At 38.2% G+C, this 20973-nt stretch overlaps 1 protein-coding gene across 1 annotated transcript in view; it reads right to left on the minus strand.

Moving 5' to 3' along the window:
• Nucleotides 1-14584: 14584 nt before the first annotated feature.
• The window catches only part of LOC106052480 (homeobox protein SIX6-like), a 56506-nt gene continuing 50117 nt past the window's right edge, over nucleotides 14585-20973 (minus strand). Inside the window, exon 3 of the mRNA XM_056023894.1 lies at nucleotides 14585-14910. Coding sequence (XP_055879869.1) covers nucleotides 14586-14910 — 325 coding nt within the window. The 3' untranslated portion in view covers nucleotide 14585. The remainder of the gene's footprint in view (nucleotides 14911-20973) is intronic.

Consider the following 20973-nt stretch of genomic DNA (forward strand, 5'->3'; position numbering starts at 1 on the left):
GAGTAAGTGACTTAATATTTCCCTATTACACTCTACACCCAACCACACACACACACACACAGAGACTTAAAAAAAAAAAACACAACAGCTTGTGAAATGACTCTTGTCAACTCCTGGGTTAGTACTCTCGACAAATAGTGATTTCATTCTCCTTCCGTTTGTTCTCAAGGCAGGCCTGTCTCCACCCTAAGATAACATTTCTTGCAGTGTTTACCATAGAAACAAGCCTGGTGGGCGGGGCTAGAATCAGACACCGCCTACGTGAATTAAAAAAAAATGTTTCAATAATTAAACCTACTGACAGTTAATGAACTTTTCTTTTAATCTCTATATATGTTGTTTTTTTGTGTGTAATGTAAGGTAACACCATCACGTGAGCCAACTAGATTTTTTTTTAGGAATAAATAAAGATGATTTTCTTTGTTAGTGATTTCTTCTTATTTGTTTCGTTAGTTGTTGTTGTTGAATAAAAGACGCTTATTTTTGTGCGTTTTGTCTGTCGGTCGGTCTGTTCGTAACGTTTAGATTAATAAAAAAACAACAACTCTAAAAGCTATTGAATATCTGATTTAACCTTTAATGTTCCTTCCGAAACATCTCAATAGTTTTAAGTATCTATAATGTATTGTTCCGGATATTTTGGGAAAAACAAAGCAATGCCAACGAATATTTGTTTGCTCTTCTAACTTTTATTAAATTTAAATTCCGTGCTTAAACGTTGCAAAAACACATGATCAATAATATGTTGTTCCGGTTTTTTAATGTAAATAGCATATAAGTGCTAAATGAAAATCTCTATACTGACTTATATTTCATTAACTATAAAGTTGTTCCGGATATTGTTTTATAAAAAATAAATTATGTCAAATGATTGTTTGAAATCGCATAATTGACTAATATTAAACTTATATTCTTTGACAATACGTCACTATAGTTTAATTATCGATATCAAATTGTTCCGTATTTTCATGGTTAATTAAAACAAATTTATGTCAAATGTACTGGAGACAACGTACTGGTGACAATGTACTGGTGACAACGTACTGGTGACAACGTACTGGTGACAATGTACTGGTGACAGTGTACTGGTGACAATGTACTGGAGACAATGTACTGGTGACAGTGTACTGGTGACAATGTACTGGTGACAATGTACTGGAGACAGTGTACTGGTGACAGTGTACTGGTGACAGTGTACTGGTGACAATGTACTGGTGACAACGTACTGGAGACAATGTACTGGAGACAATGTACTGGTGACAACGTACCGGTGACAATGTACTGGTGACAACGTACTGGTGACAATGTACTGGTGACAATGTACTGGTGACAATGTACTGGTGACAATGTACTGGTGACAACGTACTGGTGACAATGAACTGGTGACAACGTACTTTTGACAATGAACTGGTGACAACGTACTGGTGACAATGCACTGGAGACTATGTACTGGTGACAATGTACTGGATGGTGACAATGTACTGGTTGGTGACAATGTACTGGTGACAATGTACTGGTGACAATGTACTGGTGACAATGTACTGGTGACAACGTACTAGTGACAACGTACTGGTGACAACGTACTAGTGACAACGTACTGGTGACAATGTACTGGTGACAACGTACTGGTGACAATGTACTGGTGACAGTGTACTGGTGACAATGTACTGGAGACAATGTACTGGTGACAGTGTACTGGTGACAATGTACTGGTGAAAATGTACTGGAGACAGTGTACTGGTGACAGTGTACTGGTGACAGTGTACTGGTGACAATGTACTGGTGACAATGTACTGGTGACAACGTACTGGAGACAATGTACTGGAGACAACGTACTGGTGACAATGTACTGGTGACAACGTACTGGTGACAACGTACTGGTGACAATGCACTGGAGACTATGTACTGGTGACAAAGTACTGGTGACAATGTACTGGTGACAACGTACTGGTGACAATGTACTGGTGACAATGTACTGGTGACAATGTACTGGAGACAATGTACTGGAGACAATGTACTGGTGACAACGTACTGGTGACAACGTACTGGTGACAATGAACTGGTGACAATGTACTGGTGACAACGTACTGGTGACAATGCACTGGAGACTATGTACTGGAGACAATGTACTGGTGACAATGTACTGGTGACAATGTACTGGATGGTGACAATGTACTGGTGACAGTGTACTGGTGACAATGTACTGGAGACAATGTACTGGTGACAGTGTACTGGTGACAATGTACTGGTGACAATGTACTGGTGACAATGTACTGGAGACAGTGTACTGGTGACAGTGTACTGGTGACAGTGTACTGGTGACAATGTACTGGTGACAATGTACTGGTGACAATGTACTGGTGACAACGTACTGGTGACAGTGTACTGGTGACAATGTACTGGTGACAATGTACTGGTGACAATGTACTGGAGACAGTGTACTGGTGACAGTGTACTGGTGACAGTGTACTGGTGACAATGTACTGGTGACAACGTACTGGAGACAATGTACTGGAGACAATGTACTGGTGACAACGTACCGGTGACAATGTACTGGTGACAACGTACTGGTGACAATGTACTGGTGACAATGTACTGGTGACAATGTACTGGTGACAACGTACTGGTGACAATGAACTGGTGACAACGTACTTTTGACAATGAACTGGTGACAACGTACTGGTGACAATGCACTGGAGACTATGTACTGGTGACAATGTACTGGATGGTGACAATGTACTGGTTGGTGACAATGTACTGGTGACAATGTACTGGTGACAATGTACTGGTGACAATGTACTGGTGACAACGTAGTAGTGACAACGTACTGGTGACAACGTACTAGTGACAACGTACTGGTGACAATGTACTGGTGACAACGTACTGGTGACAATGTACTGGTGACAGTGTACTGGTGACAATGTACTGGAGACAATGTACTGGTGACAGTGTACTGGTGACAATGTACTGGTGACAATGTACTGGTGACAATGTACTGGAGACAGTGTACTGGTGACAGTGTACTGGTGACAGTGTACTGGTGACAATGTACTGGTGACAACGTACTGGAGACAATGTACTGGAGACAACGTACTGGTGACAATGTACTGGTGACAACGTACTGGTGACAATGTACTGGTGACAATGTACTGGTGACAATGTACTGGAGACAATGTACTGGAGACAATGTACTGGTGACAACGTACTGGTGACAAAGTACTGGTGACAACGTACTGGTGACAATGAACTGGTGACAATGTACTGGTGACAACGTACTGGTGACAATGCACTGGAGACTATGTACTGGAGACAATGTACTGGTGACAATGTACTGGTGACAATGTACTGGATGGTGACAATGTACTGGTGACAATGTACTGGTTGGTGACAATGTGCTGGTGACAATGTACTGGTGACAACGTACTGGTGACAATGTACTGGTGACAATGTACTGGTGACAATGTACTGGTGACAACGTACTAGTGACAACGTACTGGTGACAACGTACTGGTGACAACGTACTAGTGACAACGTACTGGTGACAATGTACTGGTGACAACGTACTGGTGACAATGTACTGGTGACAATGTACTGGTGACAATGTACTGGTGACAATGTACTAGTGACAACGTACTAGTGACAATGTACATCTATGTTAAAAAGATCTCCTACTCTGCCCCAAAGTTCTCCTGAAGGTTTGTTATTGCAAGCCCCCATCTCTTACTGTCTCTCACTTTCGTATTAACTTCTTCTATTCATATCTTCCCCCCCCCCAGCCCAACCAGCAATGTTTATTTTATCTTCATCCCTTTTCTGTTCACATTTTTTTTGTGTGTATTTCATTCATCATCCCGTGGCGTCATTTTTTTTAAATTTCTATTTTTTTTAACTTTCTGTAGTAATGGTACGTGGGGGGAGGGGGGGGGAGAGGAGGTCACATGGTCTCATCATGTCTGTTTACCTATCATGAATGAATTACCGGTTATGGTTCTTAAAGTAATCCTGACCAGCCCAACACGAAGCACAGACCAAGGCCGTAGCGGAGTTTTGAGTAGGTAAAAAAAAAAAATACAGTTTCTCTTTTACATTCCTTTTTTTTATTATCTTTGGCTCTTCCATTGTGTGTGTGTGTGTTTGCACTCATTGTTTGTTTTATAAATGAATTGTTGACATGCGTGAAATGTGTGTGTGTGTGTCTGTGTCTTGTAATTTCTCGACACAAACTTTAGGAAAAAAAAATCTTGCTTCTAACTCATTTCTTATGATTTAGTTCTCCCCCCCCCCCTCTTCCTTCTTCCTGTTCATATGTTTTGAAAGTGTGGGGAAAAGAATTGGGTCTGGGAGGGCAGGTCTATTATTAGACTTGATTGATATCAAAGACCTAGATACAAAGACGTTTCTTTAGGTAATCGGGAATCAATTGTGATGTATTGGTCTGCAAATATTTATGAAAGATGTTTTTGTTGTTGATAACAGAATGAGAAAGAGAGAAGGAGAGAGACAGAGAGAAGGAGAGAGACAGAGGAAAGGAGAGAGACAGAGAGAAGGAGAGAGACAGAGAGAAGGAGAGAGACAGAGAGAAGGAGAGACAGAGGAAAGGAGAGAGACAGAGAGAAAGAGAGAGACAGAGAGAAGGAGAGAGACAGAGAGAAGGAGAGAGACAGAGAGAGGGAGAGAGACAGAGAGAAGGAGAGAGACAGAGAGAAGGAGAGAGACAGAGAGAAGGGGAGAGACAGAGAGAAGGAGAGAGACAGAGAGAAGGAGAGAGACAGAGAGAGGGAGAGAGACAGAGAGAAGGAGAGAGACAGAGAGAAGGAGAGAGACAGAGGGAGAGAGACAGAGAGAAGGAGAGAGACAGAGAGAAGGAGAGAGACAGAGAGAAGGAGAGAGACAGAGAGAAGGAGAGAGACAGAGGAAAGGAGAGAGAAGGAGAGAGGGAGAGTGAAGGAGAGAGAGAGAGACGATAGGGAGAGTTGTGGAAAGGGGGTTGGGGCAGGTAAAGAGAACTCTTTTTCCCTGAAATAGTTATCAAAACAGTGTATCGTGGCTTGTAAAGTGGCACCAACAGACGGCTGGGGAGAAATGAAATGGCGTCATCACTTTAACTCCCTGCATCTTGTCATATCAAATGTATTCGGAGAATTGGAAAAGTGGCCACCCTAATATCAACACCTTCAGTTTCATGACACTTTTATCAGCCTCCTAGAGTCGGCACATAATTATGAGATGGGGAGGGAGGGATGGAGTTAAAAACCGGCACAACAAATCACACATATATACACACTCATGGCCCTATTAGGGAGTGGCACCTTGGTGGCCAACAAGTCACTGGATCTAAGCTTCTGACACAGGAACAGTTTTCATCTTCCATCGGTTATCATTCTTGCGCCATCTTGGTTGATAACAACAGTTACAAGGGATGTTGCTCCCAAACACTGAGTGGTACAACGTACATAAAACTCATAAAACATCAACAGGATACGATCGACTTCCTTTTCTTTTGTTTATTGATTGTGCACAGCTCGTGTCCTCGAGTATTAGTATACAATGATTACAATCACCCCAAAGTTACTTTCATTTCTCAAGGGTAGGATGGTTAAACGTGTAAATATAACTTTTAAAATAGGAATTTCTGGCTGAGGTATTAGATGGCAGGACTTACAAGGCAGTGAAACTGTGCGGGGCCTAGCCCTTGTAGGAGGCCTCCACACTTATGTATCGCGTTCTTCACAAATATGGCATGCTTTTTATTTTTACAGTCATTATTTTAACCATTCAGTAATTTAATGAAACCTTTTGTGCTCCATTTGTAAGTTACCTCCCTTAAAACGTAATTTGGACGAGTAAACGAAGAAAACCGATTTTAAAAAATTGACCTCTGCTGGTTTTGAACGTGGAAGTCGCTTGTTTGCTCTAGGCATATGATAAGTAATAAATGTTTAAAATTTCGTACCTTTCATCGCCCCAAACTAAACTAAACATGAAGCTCATTTTATTTGTTTATATTGAAAACTGAAACATTCAAAATGTCAGTCTAAACCTCCGGAAAGAGAGAGTTCGGCGAATGGAACCACCGCCCCAGCCCTTTGATTTTAACTGGAAACATGTTCAATATCAAACAAGCATTTTGTCACTTAAGCCGTTCAGGAACACACAAAAAAAGTAACTCTTCACTTCTGCTGATGCTGCCTCCTATGACGTCATTTCCGATTGCTGTTACAATCGCCATACTGACTGGCGAGCCCACCCCTGGTTTTCCCTGTAATTCTAGACTGCCAGTGTTGTTTTAATTGTCTGCTTTTGATGAGTGCTTGAATTTTATGTTTTCGCTTCTGACTTTTTTGAGAACGAAAGTCTCCACCATGAGTTAAAGCCAACTTACTGCGCAATGACTAGCAGGACAAGCACAATTCTCAGCCTTGGGTGAAAGCCACCTTACAGTGCATCGAATGGCAGGGCAAATGGCGGAATTGAAAGCTAAACTTCAAAGGATGTTCTTGATAAGGACAAAATCAATAGTAAACGAAATTGTATCCATGGCAACAAAACTTTAGATGTAGCACTGCACAAAATCAAACATGTGAAAAACAAATCTACATTGATACAGAAAAAACAAGGTTACAAAGACAGTTTGTGTGGAACCACAAACTCAAAATCTGCCCCAGAAGTGGTCCACCCAGCCAGGTAAAAAGGCAGGTTTCAATATTTTCAGAAAGAATATCAGATTAAAATTCTATCAAAGGCAAATGACAGAAGAATGGAGAAAGAAAGTTAACAGATCTTGTGTGGTGCTTCAATGGTCCAGCAGACCAAGGGATAGGTGGAAGTGAAGGAGAAGTTAGATGTGAACCTGGCCTAACTAATGTCATAAAATAATTATCTAATTGATCTAATTGTTCTGTAAAGGTTCAATCTCTTATTCAAAGCCTCAAGGAAAAAAAAATTCCTTAAAAAAAACACATTCTTCCCTTTTTTTTTAGTTCGGTGTTCTGATGACTGTGAGTGGTACGGTAATTTATTCGTTAATATGAATAAAAAATACTTTTTAATTGTTGTTTAAAATTTTGTTCTTCTTATATGCTTACTAAATAGATTTTTTTTTCTCTTTAAAAATAAAAGTAAACATTTTTTTTAAATTTAGTAGTTAGTATGGCAGAATTTATCTAACTTTACAATACAATTTTTTTTTAAATTTTGACAAAAAATCTGAAACCGTTTGCATAAATGTGTTAAAATATGGTAAATAGTCATCTCTCTTAATAAATAGCCTCCCATGTTTGTTACTATTAATAGTGAATAGTTGTAAAAATGGTGTATTTTTATGAAAAAAAAATTGCATAGTTCATTTTTAAAATTAGATTTTTCGCTTTCAGAAAAGAAAAAAGTAGTCGTTGCATCAGAACTTTCAATGGTCTAAAATATCATGATGTCGGATTTTCACTATCTTTTCTAGTTTACGAGATCTAAACGGAGCGGTTGTCAGATCATACAAAATCAATGGCTTCTATTCCACTTTTGGGGGTGCTAATACAACAGAATCAAATATATTTACTCTATATTGGTTAAGGAGAAAAGGGTGCAATTTATTTTGCCTGCCATTTTTTTAAATCACGGAACAGCCTCTGAGGAAATGGAAAGATTCCTTAAAGTTTATTTGGAATAAAAGATCATTTATTTTGTGTATACTTATATTTACATGATTTATTCGACGTAAACTAGAGAGAAAGCAAGTGAAAGGCTAATAGTTGCACAGGATGTTTTACTATTCCAAGATAATATAAAGAAAGGAGAGTATTGAGGGGGAGGGGAGACAAAGATATTGACAGAAAGGCAGCCAGAGAGATGGCCAGAGAGTCAGGATGAGATATGAATGAGAACGGTGTTGTTGTTGTTTTTTTGTTTGTTTGTTTGTGTGTGTGTTTGTGTGTGTGTGTTTTTTTTTAGCGATTGGTTGTGAATTATGCAACATAGGTGGCATTTGTCGTCATTTGGTCTTCGTTAGGGGAGACGACTCCAGAACGTGAGACTGAAAGGTTGAGGTTATTGTAGTGAACTAGATTTGGTTTTAAAAAATATTATTACTAAAGTCTAGTATATTTATTTGATTTCATATCAACTGGACTATATATTATAAATAAAGTTCTATTTGGTAATTGTTCACGAGGAAGTTATTCAAGTTATTTGAAATTTTATTAGATCAGATTTATTACGAATACAATGGTTTAGTTGTGTACCGGCAGTTTGGTGCTGCAGGTAAACAACCTTTAACAAACGGTTTACAGGCTGGTTGAAAGAGAGAGAGAGAGAGTCGTATGTGTTTCTATGTCTGAGTAGACAAGACAGAATTACAGAAAGACAATTGAGGAAGAGTGTTTAAGTGTATAGTTGGGGAGGAGAAGAAAGACAATTGAGGAAGAGTGTTTAAGTGTATAGTTGGGGAGGAGAAGAAAGACAATTGAGGAAGAGTGTTTAAGTGTATAGTTGGGGAGGAGAAGAAAGACAATTGAGGAAGAGTGTTTAAGTGTATAGTTGGGGAGGAGAAGAAAGACAATTGAGGAAGAGTGTTTAAGTGTATAGTTGGGGAGGAGAAGAAAGACAATTGAGGAAGAGTGTTTAAGTGTATAGTTGGGGAGGAGAAGAAAGACAATTGAGGAAGAGTGTTTAAGTGTATAGTTGGGGAGGAGAAGAAAGACAATTGAGGAAGAGTGTTTAAGTGTATAGTTGGCGAGGAGAAAGACAATTGAGGAAGAGTGTTTAAGTGTATAGTTGGGGAGGAGAAGAAAGACAATTGAGGAAGAGTGTTTAAGTGTAAAGTTGGGGAGGAGTGTTGAGGAGATAAGATGGAGAACTAAGAAAGTGAGTTTATGAGAATGGGTTATGAGGAGACTTGAGGAGGATTGTTAGAGGAGTTGAGAAGTATTAGCTCATTGCGAATGTTATACTAAGTGAAATATTATTTGATAAGCTTTCTGAAAGCTAAGATTTGCTGTGTGTTACAGACATGTCAACCATTTTTTTTTCATTCTAGTATATTACAGTCAGAATTTTATGTTGTCAGTATGTATATAAATATGGATTGTTTTCCCTGATGTTTGTTTATACTAGTAAACTCACGTGAGAAGTGTATTATCAATTGTTAGTGTCGACCCATCGTCACGGCCACTTGACTTCTATTAAATGTGTAGTTACCTTCATTCAGTTCAATCAAGTTTTAAAAAGAACAACGGAGTTTTGGTTCTGATATTCAATAAAGAGTTCGATAAACAGACATTTAGAAACATTTCGCACACCTTAAGAAGTACATAATACTTAATACAATTCTTCAATACACATCAATATTATATCACCAGACTAGTCTCTTCTATACCATGCCTCTAACCAGAACCAATATTCTAGTGTAGATTACTGTCTTTCTATCTGACAAAGTCTGGATCTATATTAACGAAACGAAGTACTCCGAGGAGACACGCACGTAACCACTTGTTGTTGTTGTTTGTTTTTTTCGCAGAGGAGATTGAAAAAAAAAAAGGGGGGGGGGGTTACACAATGTTCCTTTTTTTTTTTTTTTTATCTATCCTTCATTAGTAATTTAGAGCAAAGTGATCTTTTTTCCAGAAAGTCAAAGTAATCTCTCTCTCAGAAAGTCAAAGTAATCACTCTTCCAGAAAGTCAAAGTAATCACTCTTCCAGAAAGTCAAAGTAATCACTCTTCCAGAAAGTCAAAGTAATCACTCTTCCAGAAAGTCAAAGTAATCACTCTTCCAGAAAGTCAAAGTAATCACTCTTCCAGAAAGTCAAAGTAATCACTCTTCCAGAAAGTCAAAGTAATCACTCTTCCAGAATGTCATCCAATTCATAAAGGAGCAAGGGTTTTAAAAAAACACTTGTTGCATTGGGGCACGGTGGCTGAGAGGTTAAGGGCTTGGCTTCCGAACTTGAGGTCCTGTGTTCGAATCATGGTGAAGACTTGGATTTTGAATTCGAGATTTTTAGGGCGCCCTTGAGTCCACCCAACTCTAATGGGTACCTGACTTTAGTTAAGGTTGGGCTGACCACGTGATACCCTGCTCGTTAACCGTTGGCCAAAGAAACAGGTGACTTTAACATCATCTGCTCTATAGACCGCATGGTCTGAAAGGAGAGCTTAACTTTATTTTACATAAGTATAAAAGAGTTACATTCCTTTTTTAAATATATTACCGACTTCTTAAGGTCCGACAGATACGTCGGGCAGGGCACGTATCCTGTATGGGAGACGAACGTATGCCAAAGGCAGTCCTTCTTTGGTAAGCCAAAGAGTGGCCGGAGTTACAGAGGTGCCCAACGGAAACGCCCTAAAGACCAGCCTCCCGTTTGTACAGTTTCAAGTAGATATCTGTTAAATGAATGAATTTGTAGATTTGCTACTAATGGTCCCTCAATATTGTGAAAATTTAAAAAAGCAAGTATGCTTATCGTACGCACTATTGCACACAACCATATCATTATTGATGTTTTTTTAAAGACTTACTATACAGTTCGTGTTACTTAGTAATCACATAGTCCTGATGTGTAGAACACACATTGTTGTTCTTTTTTTCTTTGGTCACGACCAAATTGTTAAATAAACTATGCTGTTTATCTAATGTAACAAGGCTAGAGGAGTGAGTCTGCACCGAGCGAGCGGACAAACTTCATATCTTGTGTCTGAAACAGACACTAAAGACAGACACACAACTCATTCAAAATAACGACAAAAATAAACCAATGCTTAAAACTGTACAGGAAATAGATTTATTTTGACCAAGACATACATGATTTGACAAGATAGAACCAATACATTTTTTCCTTATTTTTTTTTTTTTAAGATTTCGATTTTAAAATGATATTTCCATACAAAAAATAAACAACAACATATTCTCAAGGCACACACACACACACACACACACACACACACACAATATGGAGCATGCATAAAATGTTGAAACACAAAATCGTCCCAATGAAACAAAACTTGGATGGCACGTTATGCGAGACAGGGGCAAGGGTCAGAGTTTACTGAGGAACCCAGGTTCCCGTCTTCTAGTATATTTCAGTGGCGCATCCAAAGAATGGACCCACCAATGATTCAGCACAAGCCCCTTCATACACACACACCAACCATAATTACAAATTGTTTAACAGTCAGACATTTTTTTAAAACCACATAACTCATTCTTTAGTCAATTTGTTTACACCACTAGCATAGGGCCTATATATCTACACATCATAATACAAATAAAGCTATAGTAGGTATTCATTTGTACAATGCCTGCACACAGTGAGCCATTCAAAGAAAAGTTATACAGAAAATACTTGTTGAAATGCTGTTCAGTCTTTGGTTTTCAAATAACATAAAATCCATCGGAAAATAAAAACAACTATAACTGTGATCTGTACATCAAGTTCTATTTTGCTTAACTTTTTAAAATTAATAACAAAAGCTTGCCGAGTTTCCAACAACGTAAATACAAATGTTGTTAATCTACTGACAACTATGTTGTAAGATACAGAAGGGTTAGATTGGGAAAGCAGATACTACTTATCATTCTGAAAAATGTTTATCATTTAAAGTTTTATATTACAAAAATACGTTAAATATTTGGTCTGCATAAATTGGATACCTTGTTAGAATTTGAAATATACCCTATAGAAACTTGTCTAGCATGGTTTATGAAGTAATAAATACTTGAAAACTAAGTTAAGACTAAATAATATGGAAATGATCTCTTCGCTTCTTCTTTCTTTCAACTGTTTCATATGTCCAACATTGAAACATAAGCAGGTCACTATATCTAATCATAGAGGTATCATCTCTTTCAGAAAGGACATAATTTGGAACAAACAAAACGACACGGCAGCCTATCACTAACTATCGTGTCTCGATAATTGAATTGTTGAATTGATGTTGGATGTTAAAGACAGATGGAATCAGTTTGGAATGCAAGGCGTGTTCTTTACATTTTAAAGTCAAAGTTTTGGTGAGTGTACTTCTTCTAACTCGGCTAAGAAACAAAACAATCAGGAATGATAAAACATGATACACATCTACACATCACACCTTAGTGTCACACAATTGTCAGAGCTTGCACTATAGCCAATAATGATCGGCGACTAGATTCTAGATGGCTAACGGGGGCAAGGATTGATCTTACTTAAAAATTAATATTATAGAAATATGTTAATTAATTATGTTCTAGAAACAAAAAGATGAAGTTCGCCTGCTTCTCGCGATGGTTCAATGAAATAATCGACATTTTTGTGCTCTCCCCCGTGGCTCCAGCTAGATGTCAGCAGGGCGGCCTTAGGGCCTAGGCATAGGCAAACTAGACTGCCGCATAGGGCCTCCGATTGGTGGGGGCCTCGTATAGGGCTCATAGAATTTTTTTAATAAAAAAAATAATTGCAAAACATGGATTAAATCTCAAACATACAGAACTCTGTGTCTCTATGTCTGAACTCTGTGGCTCTATGTCTGAACTCTGTGGCTCTATGTCTGAACTCTGTGTCTCTATGTCTGAACTCTGTGTCTCTATGTCTGAACTCTGTGGCTCTATGTCTGAACTCTGTGGCTCTATGTCTGAACTCTGTGTCTCTATGTCTGAACTCTGTGGCTCTATGTCTGAACTCTGTGGCTCTATGTCTGAACTCTGTGGCTCTATGTCTGAACTCTGTGGCTCTATGTCATATCGCCTAGCGAGATTTCTAGTCTAGTGATTTCTAGTCTGGTGATCATAAATCGCCCACATTAGTACAATCGGAGCTATAGGAATTTAATTTCTTTGTTTATTTAGATATAGATACAGGTCTGTAGGTGACAACAAGCTATTGGTCTAAACGTTGCAGGCCTTCTAAAACGGATGGTCTTGGTTGGTTCCTAACTAACTAACTAACTAACTAAAGGCTCACCGAAGCAAACAAACGCCTTTTTCTTACACATTATTTTGCAAGACTAAATTTTAAAACAAAAGTCAATCAAACCGTGGACAAATCAATGTCGAATGTCAATTTAGTAGGTCAACCAATGATTACCAAATAATAAAAATAAAAACACAATTATGTGACAAGAATAGACTAGGAATGTATAAATACGTAGTAGTGATAAAACAAAAGGTTAGGACTGAGTCCTTCTTTGGAATAATGTGGTGTTGTTGTTTCGAATAATACAAGAAAGCAGAAGTTGAATCACTACTTTCAAAAATCTTACATCAAATCAAACAGAATATGGCGTCAAAAATCAATAAATTATTTATAGATACACTATTTTCTCACTTCTCTCTCTCTCTCTCTCTTTGTCTCTCTCTATCTCTCTCTCTCTCTCTTTCTCTCTCTCTCTCTCTCTCCTTTTTTAGCTATCCTCATTTTATTCTTGTAACACTGGCTGCTTATATCAATTTGGCATTTTGCCCCCCCCCCCATCCCATGACCTATTTAATTAGCATGAGTTACAAATTTACATCATGCTTAAAAATAAATGATACTCATGTTTGTGAATATCATAAGATTGTTTTTGTTGAATATACATGATTAAATGAAATGTATGGCAACCGTATTTGTCTAGAATAGTCTACATATTTTTACATTGTGTTTGAGTGGGGGTGGGTACTTCGTTATGTTCTATGCCAGTTGAACTGTTACACAGCTAAATGTGTATCTCTTAGATGTTAGGTCTGCACATCACACAATAGTTATTTCACCAAGTTGTGAAATCTTATCTGGGGGGGAGGGGGTAACAAACAGCCTATTTTGTTGTTTACTTGTATAATCATTCACAAATTTTCCAGAACAGGCATAGATTGTAATAGATGCTATACGGAGGCCCCCTTACATAAGGGAATAGAGAGAGCTCCGATGGAATTTGTAGACAAATAATTGTAAGAATGTTGTGTGCCCATAACGGTGTTCCGTGTTATGTTCTTTGCCAATGTCTGGCATACGTCAGTGTTAGGCTGACGATTGATTCTAGGACCTCCAGAACAGATTTCTTTTTTTTAACCAGGGCGTTCCGTTTGAGACAATATATGGTCAATATTACGCACCACCATTTCTCGTTGCTGCTTATTCAAATAGTTGAGATAATGTTCAGAAGTATCCAGTTGTCATGACATGTATCAAGTCCAAGACGAGGCATGGTGAGCGTTAAAAGACAACTGTGCATGATGCTGTACGAGGTGAGCGTCCAGCTGTTGTAGCTGGTCTTTCAGCTGTGGTTGTGAGAAAAGCTGGTGGTTCAAATCCAGAGGCTGTGTCTGTGGATGTGTGTAGAGAGGTGGCAGACTGGAAGTCGGGTGCTTGGTGTGAGCAGGCTGGGGCTGGTAATGATGAAGAACAGGACCCAGGTTCGATCCCGCAACGATGTCGCTGCAGGGAGGAAAGTCCGTGGTGATCGTGTCTATGGCGCTCATTCCTCCTCCCCCGCCGGCGCTGCTCGTGGTGGTGTTGTTTCCGCTGCTGTTGATGCTGTCTCTGCTGCTGCTGTTGCCGGGGTCCGCGAAGCCAGGGGAGAGGACCGAGTTCGGGCTGATGCTGGTGGCCCGGTCTCCCTCCGAGGGGAGACCGCCCCATTGTCAAACCGGCGGCACCGCTGGGTGGTGGTGATGATGGTGCGGGTGGTGTGGGTGCAGGTTATGGGCGTGGTGGTGGTGGTGCCGCTCGACGGACTGTGGCGAGCACAGGAAGTGGGGCGGGAAAGGCGTGCTCTCGCTCTTGACCAGCGGCATTGAGATGGGGCCCCTCATGTCGTCCATAATCTTGGACTGCATGCCAAAGTCTCGATTGTAGTCCATGTGGTGGCCGTGCATCATGGCGCTCTGGTGAGGCCCTGCCATTCCGCACATTTGCTGCATGGCGTGTTTCATACTCTCTTCGCTCATATCCCGACAGAAGGCGTCTCTGTAAAGAAACAACATAAGGAACTAGTTAGATCAAAGTCTAATAGATCAAACTAGACAACATAAGGAACTAGTTAGATCAAAGTCTAATAGAGCAAACTAGACAACATAAGGAACTAGTTAGATCAAAGTCTAATAGATCAAACTAGACAACATAAGGAACTAGTTAGATCAAAGGAACTAGTTAGATCAAAGTATAATAGAGCAAACTAGACAACATAAGGAACTAGTTAGATCAAAGTATAATAGAGCAAACTAGACAACATAAGGAACTAGTTAGATCAAAGTCTAATAGAGCAAACTAGACAATATAAGGAACTAGTTAGATCAAAGTATAATAGAGCAAACTAGACAACACAAGGAACTAGTTAGATAAAGGTATAATAGATCAAACTAGACAACATAAGGAACTAGTTAGATCAAAGTATAATAGAGCAAACTAGACAACATAAGGAACTAGTTAGATCAAAGTATAATAGAGCAAACTAGACAACATAAGGAACTAGTTAGATCAAAGTATAATAGAGCAAACTAGACAACATAAGGAACTAGTTAGATCAAAGTATAATAGAGCAAACTAGACAACACAAGGAACTAGTTAGATCAAAGTATAATAGAGCAAACTAGACAACACAAGGAACTAGTTAGATCAAAGTATAATAGATCAAACTAGACAACATAAGGAACTAGTTAGATCAAAGTCTAATAGATCAAACTAGACAACATAAGGAACTAGTTAGATCAAAGTATAATAGAGCAAACTAGACAACACAAGGAACTAGTTAGATCAAAGTATAATAGAGCAAACTAGACAACACAAGGAACTAGTTAGATCAAAGTATAATAGAGCAAACTAGACAACACAAGGAACTAGTTAGATCAAAGTATAATAGAGCAAACTAGACAACACAAGGAACTAGTTAGATCAAAGTATAATAGAGCAAACTAGACAACACAAGGAACTAGTTAGATCAAAGTATAATAGAGCAAACTAGACAACACAAGGAACTAGTTAGATCAAAGTATAATAGAGCAAACTAGACAACACAAGGAACTAGTTAGATCAAAGTATAATAGAGCAAACTTGACATAGGATATACACTTTAGGGTGTTATGACATGATTAGGAAGTAGTTAGGAATTAGTTATTTGTTTCGGGAATAGGGTAAAGTTTTAATTAGCGACAAGTGACGTGACAGATCTTTTAAAAAATAAGAACGCTCTAAACGACGCTAGAAGGAGGACGCTTATTGTAGAGTAGTAGACTTGAGTACGACATTATTGACATCGGACGATTCCCTTTTGAGTATTAAACATATTTGTAGAACAACATATCAGCGTCGACAACATATTTTGATTGTTTCGGCCTTTCGCCGGTGTTACTGAAGTGTTGAGTTCAGCGTTACCTACAGTCAGATCTACACTAGACAGATTGTCAAGAATCAACACCGCGCGGAGGCTTTAACAGGGAATAAGACTGTCTCTGTACTTTAACAAAATAAATCTAGAGATTTTTGTCTTACAGCAATTTAAAGGCAACATGTTCTTTGCTTGGTTATGTAATAGTAAAATAGAACAATATACATTGAATTATATCTATTTTGAGATAATAGTGGATAAGGGTGTGGTGGCTAAGTGGTAAGGCGTTTGAATGCCGAACCGAGAGGTTCCAGTTTCGAATCTAGGTGACGACTGGGATGTTTAATTTCGACTCAAATGCTTCTTGGTATTCAGTTAAGAGTTGAATAAATAGACATTCATAAAGACATTTTGTGCACCTTCTCGTGTAGCAATGAGCTGAACTGTCATCATAATAATAAGGTTTGTCTTCGAGTCTCGCTGGTAAGACTCATTGTTTTTGTTTTGTTTTTTTATTCAGTACTGAATATTTAAGAATAGCTGATTGTTCACTCATAAAGTAATGTAGACCATCATCACTTTCATAAAGAAAGAATTGATTTTAAAATAGGTAAACTATTTATGGTTATCATTGTTATATCAGAATTCAGAATTATCTTTACGTTTCATCTATAGATACTAACAGAAGGCTGAATAGTTGTTGTAAAAGAAAAAACAGCTTTGAAAAAAAAAACTTGATTATGAAAAGTTGATCAATAATTCTATCAAGTTTCTGTTCCACAGATTTAAATGTCAAATTTGATTCTGGCCGTGAAACTCCTCTGTGTAATGGGCGGAGGTGGGAGGGAAGTGAGAGAGAAATGATGTCCCTTGGGTAGGTCTCCACACAAGGGACATCACTCTGCATTGTAAAGAGGATAAACTTAAACTAAATTATTCATGTTCGAAGTCGTCGGCCCTTATTGTTTAAAAAGTCATTTTACTGACCAGAGAAACAGAAAGACAAGAATCTCTGCCAGTGAAAGGGTGTCATGGCACATGGCATGACAACATTTTTTTTGTTCTGTCAGTTGAATCGTGTGACACTTCAGTTTTGTGTTACAACATAGGCCAGCAGAAGAAAGGAAATGTTCAAACGATCCGCTATCGTGTCTCCAGAGCCAAGTTGGCGGAGCAAAAGATTTGCTTATGCTTTAAAACAAAAAACAAGGTAAAATGGTGGTTGGGATTAACACGAAAAACTAGGTCCAATTACAGTCAAGATGGCCACAATAAAACAAAACAAAAGATAAGTATAAAAAAAAACAGTAATAATTTTTTTTATAATAATAGTAGACCCAAAGCCCCAGGGCTCGCAAATACCTTCCTTCGGGGAACAGTACCAGGAAAAAGAATGAAAGAGGCAGACAGAGAAAGCGATGGGAAGACAACATAAAAGAATGGACAGGTCTGTCATTGAAATAAATTCTATGCTAGATAAGACAGAAAGAAATTTGTGGTGCCCCAAAGGTTCATCAGACCAAGGGACAAAGTGAAGGTGAAGACTCAAGGTCAATTATCTTGAACTGAAGCTTCAACTTAAAAGGCACTAACTCGAAGTCAATGAGCTTTAAACCCAAATCATTTGGTTACGTTTCATCGCGCAAAATCTCATCTTTTTCATTTTTACCTTATGCCATCCCCCCCCCCAGCAGTTTTTGTAATGATTTAATTGAAAGGCACACTTACAGGTTAAGAATTTAGAACATTAATAAACGTGAGTTGGTTTGAAGATTAAAAATTGGAAAATACTTTGAAATAGTCGATGGCAAAGGGAGCTGAACATTGGAGCAGAAGTGAAGCATCTCCTTGAAGAGTGTGACCTGAGAATGGTGACCTTATAACTCAAAACTGAAAACTTTATCAAAAAGCCCCGTTAGAAGAAAAAAATAAAGAGATGCCTGGTCTTAAAACCACACCCGCAGACGTGATAATTAAAACGCAGAAGAAAGTCAACTGATAACGACGGGAAGCTATTTACTAGTTTGATTTAGATGTACGCAAAAGAAAAGCCAATGAAAAGAGTGTTGTTTTTTAATAGGTAGCAAAGTCCTGCCGACACCTGGAAAAGGATAATGATCCCGTGACGACTTGACCTGTCCACTACATCCACAAGTGGTTCAGCCACTTTTTCTCTTCATCTGCTTATCGCCACTACCTGTCTCTTTTATCGCCACTACCTGTCTCTCTGTCAAATAGATCTGCTTCTTTGAAAAGCAGGTTCTAATGGTGTTAATACTAACTCTAATAGGCTGAATTATATTTTATTAAAAGGAATGGGAGCGATTTTGTCCCCTACTATAAAAAGAAAGAGAACCACCTTCAATTCACTGTCAAGTGCCGACAGAGTTCTCCTTCCCTTGTCCCAGAGATGTAATACATTTTGAAAAGGGGGGGGGGGAAATTGAATGAACGCGAGAAGTTTGATGGCAAAGATAAGTGGTCGAGAGAAGAGTGAACAAGAGATGGACGGCCTCAATGCAGTCAACCGTGGACTTGAAGGCAAGGCACTTCAGGTTTTGTTTTTTGTTTTTATATGAATGTATGGATAATGGGGGGGGGGGCAGATAGTGGGAGGATGTTATCATTTTTTTTTTTAAATTGTTACACGTCCTCACAAAAACTACAACTCAAAGCCGTGACAGAAATGACGCTAAGGGATAACGTGGGCGTTAATAGAGTGAGCTACGCTTGCTAGTTTCGTACAATATTTGTAGTCACGCACACATACACACAAGAAGAACTCTGGGTTCAAATGCCACACTTCCGTTTCTCCTTCAAAACAAAAAAATGTTACAGCAAATGTTAAAAGCTAAAAGAAATTGGAATCATTATTATGTCGGATTTCTACTTGTACTTTTTTTTAAAGCTGTATTGTTGCTAGGACTTAGTGATTGATCAGATAATAGCTGGATTGACTTATCGATTTCAATATTTATTCAGGTACTTCCGCCCGAAATGGTGCGATTTCCGGTGAGGTTTACAACAGACTATAATTTATATTGATTTATGTCAAATGTATTATATGTCAGGTCATCTTTCTGCATGGACTGAATAGTAGTTTTACTTCATCTCTTTTTTTGTTGCAGTTGAATGTCAAATGAACAATATCTTGGTGATTTGTCATAGAAAACAACAACATATTAGCGTGACACATTATACTAACATTTAATGAGACATATTATACCAACATGCATTAAGACACATTATACAAAAATGTATAAAGAAACATGTATAAGATAACATTACGCCTGCATATTTTGAGACACTACAACGCGTGTGATTAAGACAAATTATACTTAAATGCAGTGAGACACATTACAACGCAAGTATTGAGACACATTATACCTGAATATACTGAGACATATTATTAATTAAATGGTTTGAGACAAAATATTACTAAATGGTTTGAGACACATTGTATCTACACGTTTTGAGGGACGTTATACCTAAATGTATTGAGACACATTATACCACATTATACCACATTATACCACATTATACCAAAATGTTAGAAGTAAAAAAAAACAAAAACATAATCCTTTCAGGCCTAGCGATATAAAGGGGAAGACAATCTGTTTCTATGGCCGACGAGAATGTAATGTGGCCAGCACAATGACCAACTGCCTTTACTTCCAGAACGTATTTCAATCATCTGTTTGAAAAGGGGTGACTCTTTGGCCTCCTTAAAATTCAGAATTTTAAAATCCTATTTTATTACTGGGATCCCAACGCGAGACCCCTCAGTTCGGTAGCGAAGTGCTTTATCACTCGACCACTACGCATCCATTTGAGACACATTATACTTAACCAAAAGATAAATTAATAATTTGATTGTTATTTTATTTATTTATTTGTTATTTTGCAGTTGTTTTATTTTTTTTCCAGTGTTTTAAAATTGTTTCTGTTGAAACAAATGTTCTTGTAGCAGGATTCTACTTTCAAGTTAGACAAGTTTTTCTCAAGACCAGTAGACAGATCAGATTGCCTTACCACTTACAGTGGACCGGGCTAAGGTGCATGAATCCTGAGAAAGTGGCCTCAAATCATTGACCTTTGATTTAGTCGTATCAGCTCGTATCAGTCTTATTGGATTTTGTATCAATGAGCGCGCGCGCGCGTGTGTGTGTGTGTTTGTGTGTGTGTTTGTTAAGTATGATATTTCAGAAACAGGCTTCAAATTTTAAAGATAAGTTTTGTGTAAGTTCGGTGTACTATGACAATTTAGTAACTTGAATCAAAGAACTAGATTAGATTCAGGAATTATTAATTTATTCATTAACTTTCACACCCACCTCCATTTTTACTTTTATTTTTTTATTTTTATTACTGTGCGGCCTAGTTACATTTTAAAAACATGACAGAAAATTGAAATAGAAGACTTTGATTTTCTTTTTTCGTGAAATTAATTATTTGAAAAAAAGCAGTCATCGTTATTCGGTTCAGAGAAATATTGAAAAATAAATATTCATTTGAAACGAATCTAAACAATCATTCTCATCCTTTTCTCTCTCTCTCTCTCTCTCTCTCATTTCATACACATAGACACATCACCGAGAGAGAAGAAAAGGAGAGAGAGAGAGTACTAGAGGAGAGAAAGAGAATAAGTAAAAGAGAGAGGAGGGGGGAGAAACAGAAAAAGAGAAAAACACTGGGCTAAGCACATT

The sequence above is a fragment of the Biomphalaria glabrata genome, chromosome 3, assembly GCF_947242115.1.
Source record: "Biomphalaria glabrata chromosome 3, xgBioGlab47.1, whole genome shotgun sequence".
Lineage (NCBI taxonomy): Eukaryota > Metazoa > Mollusca > Gastropoda > Planorbidae > Biomphalaria > Biomphalaria glabrata.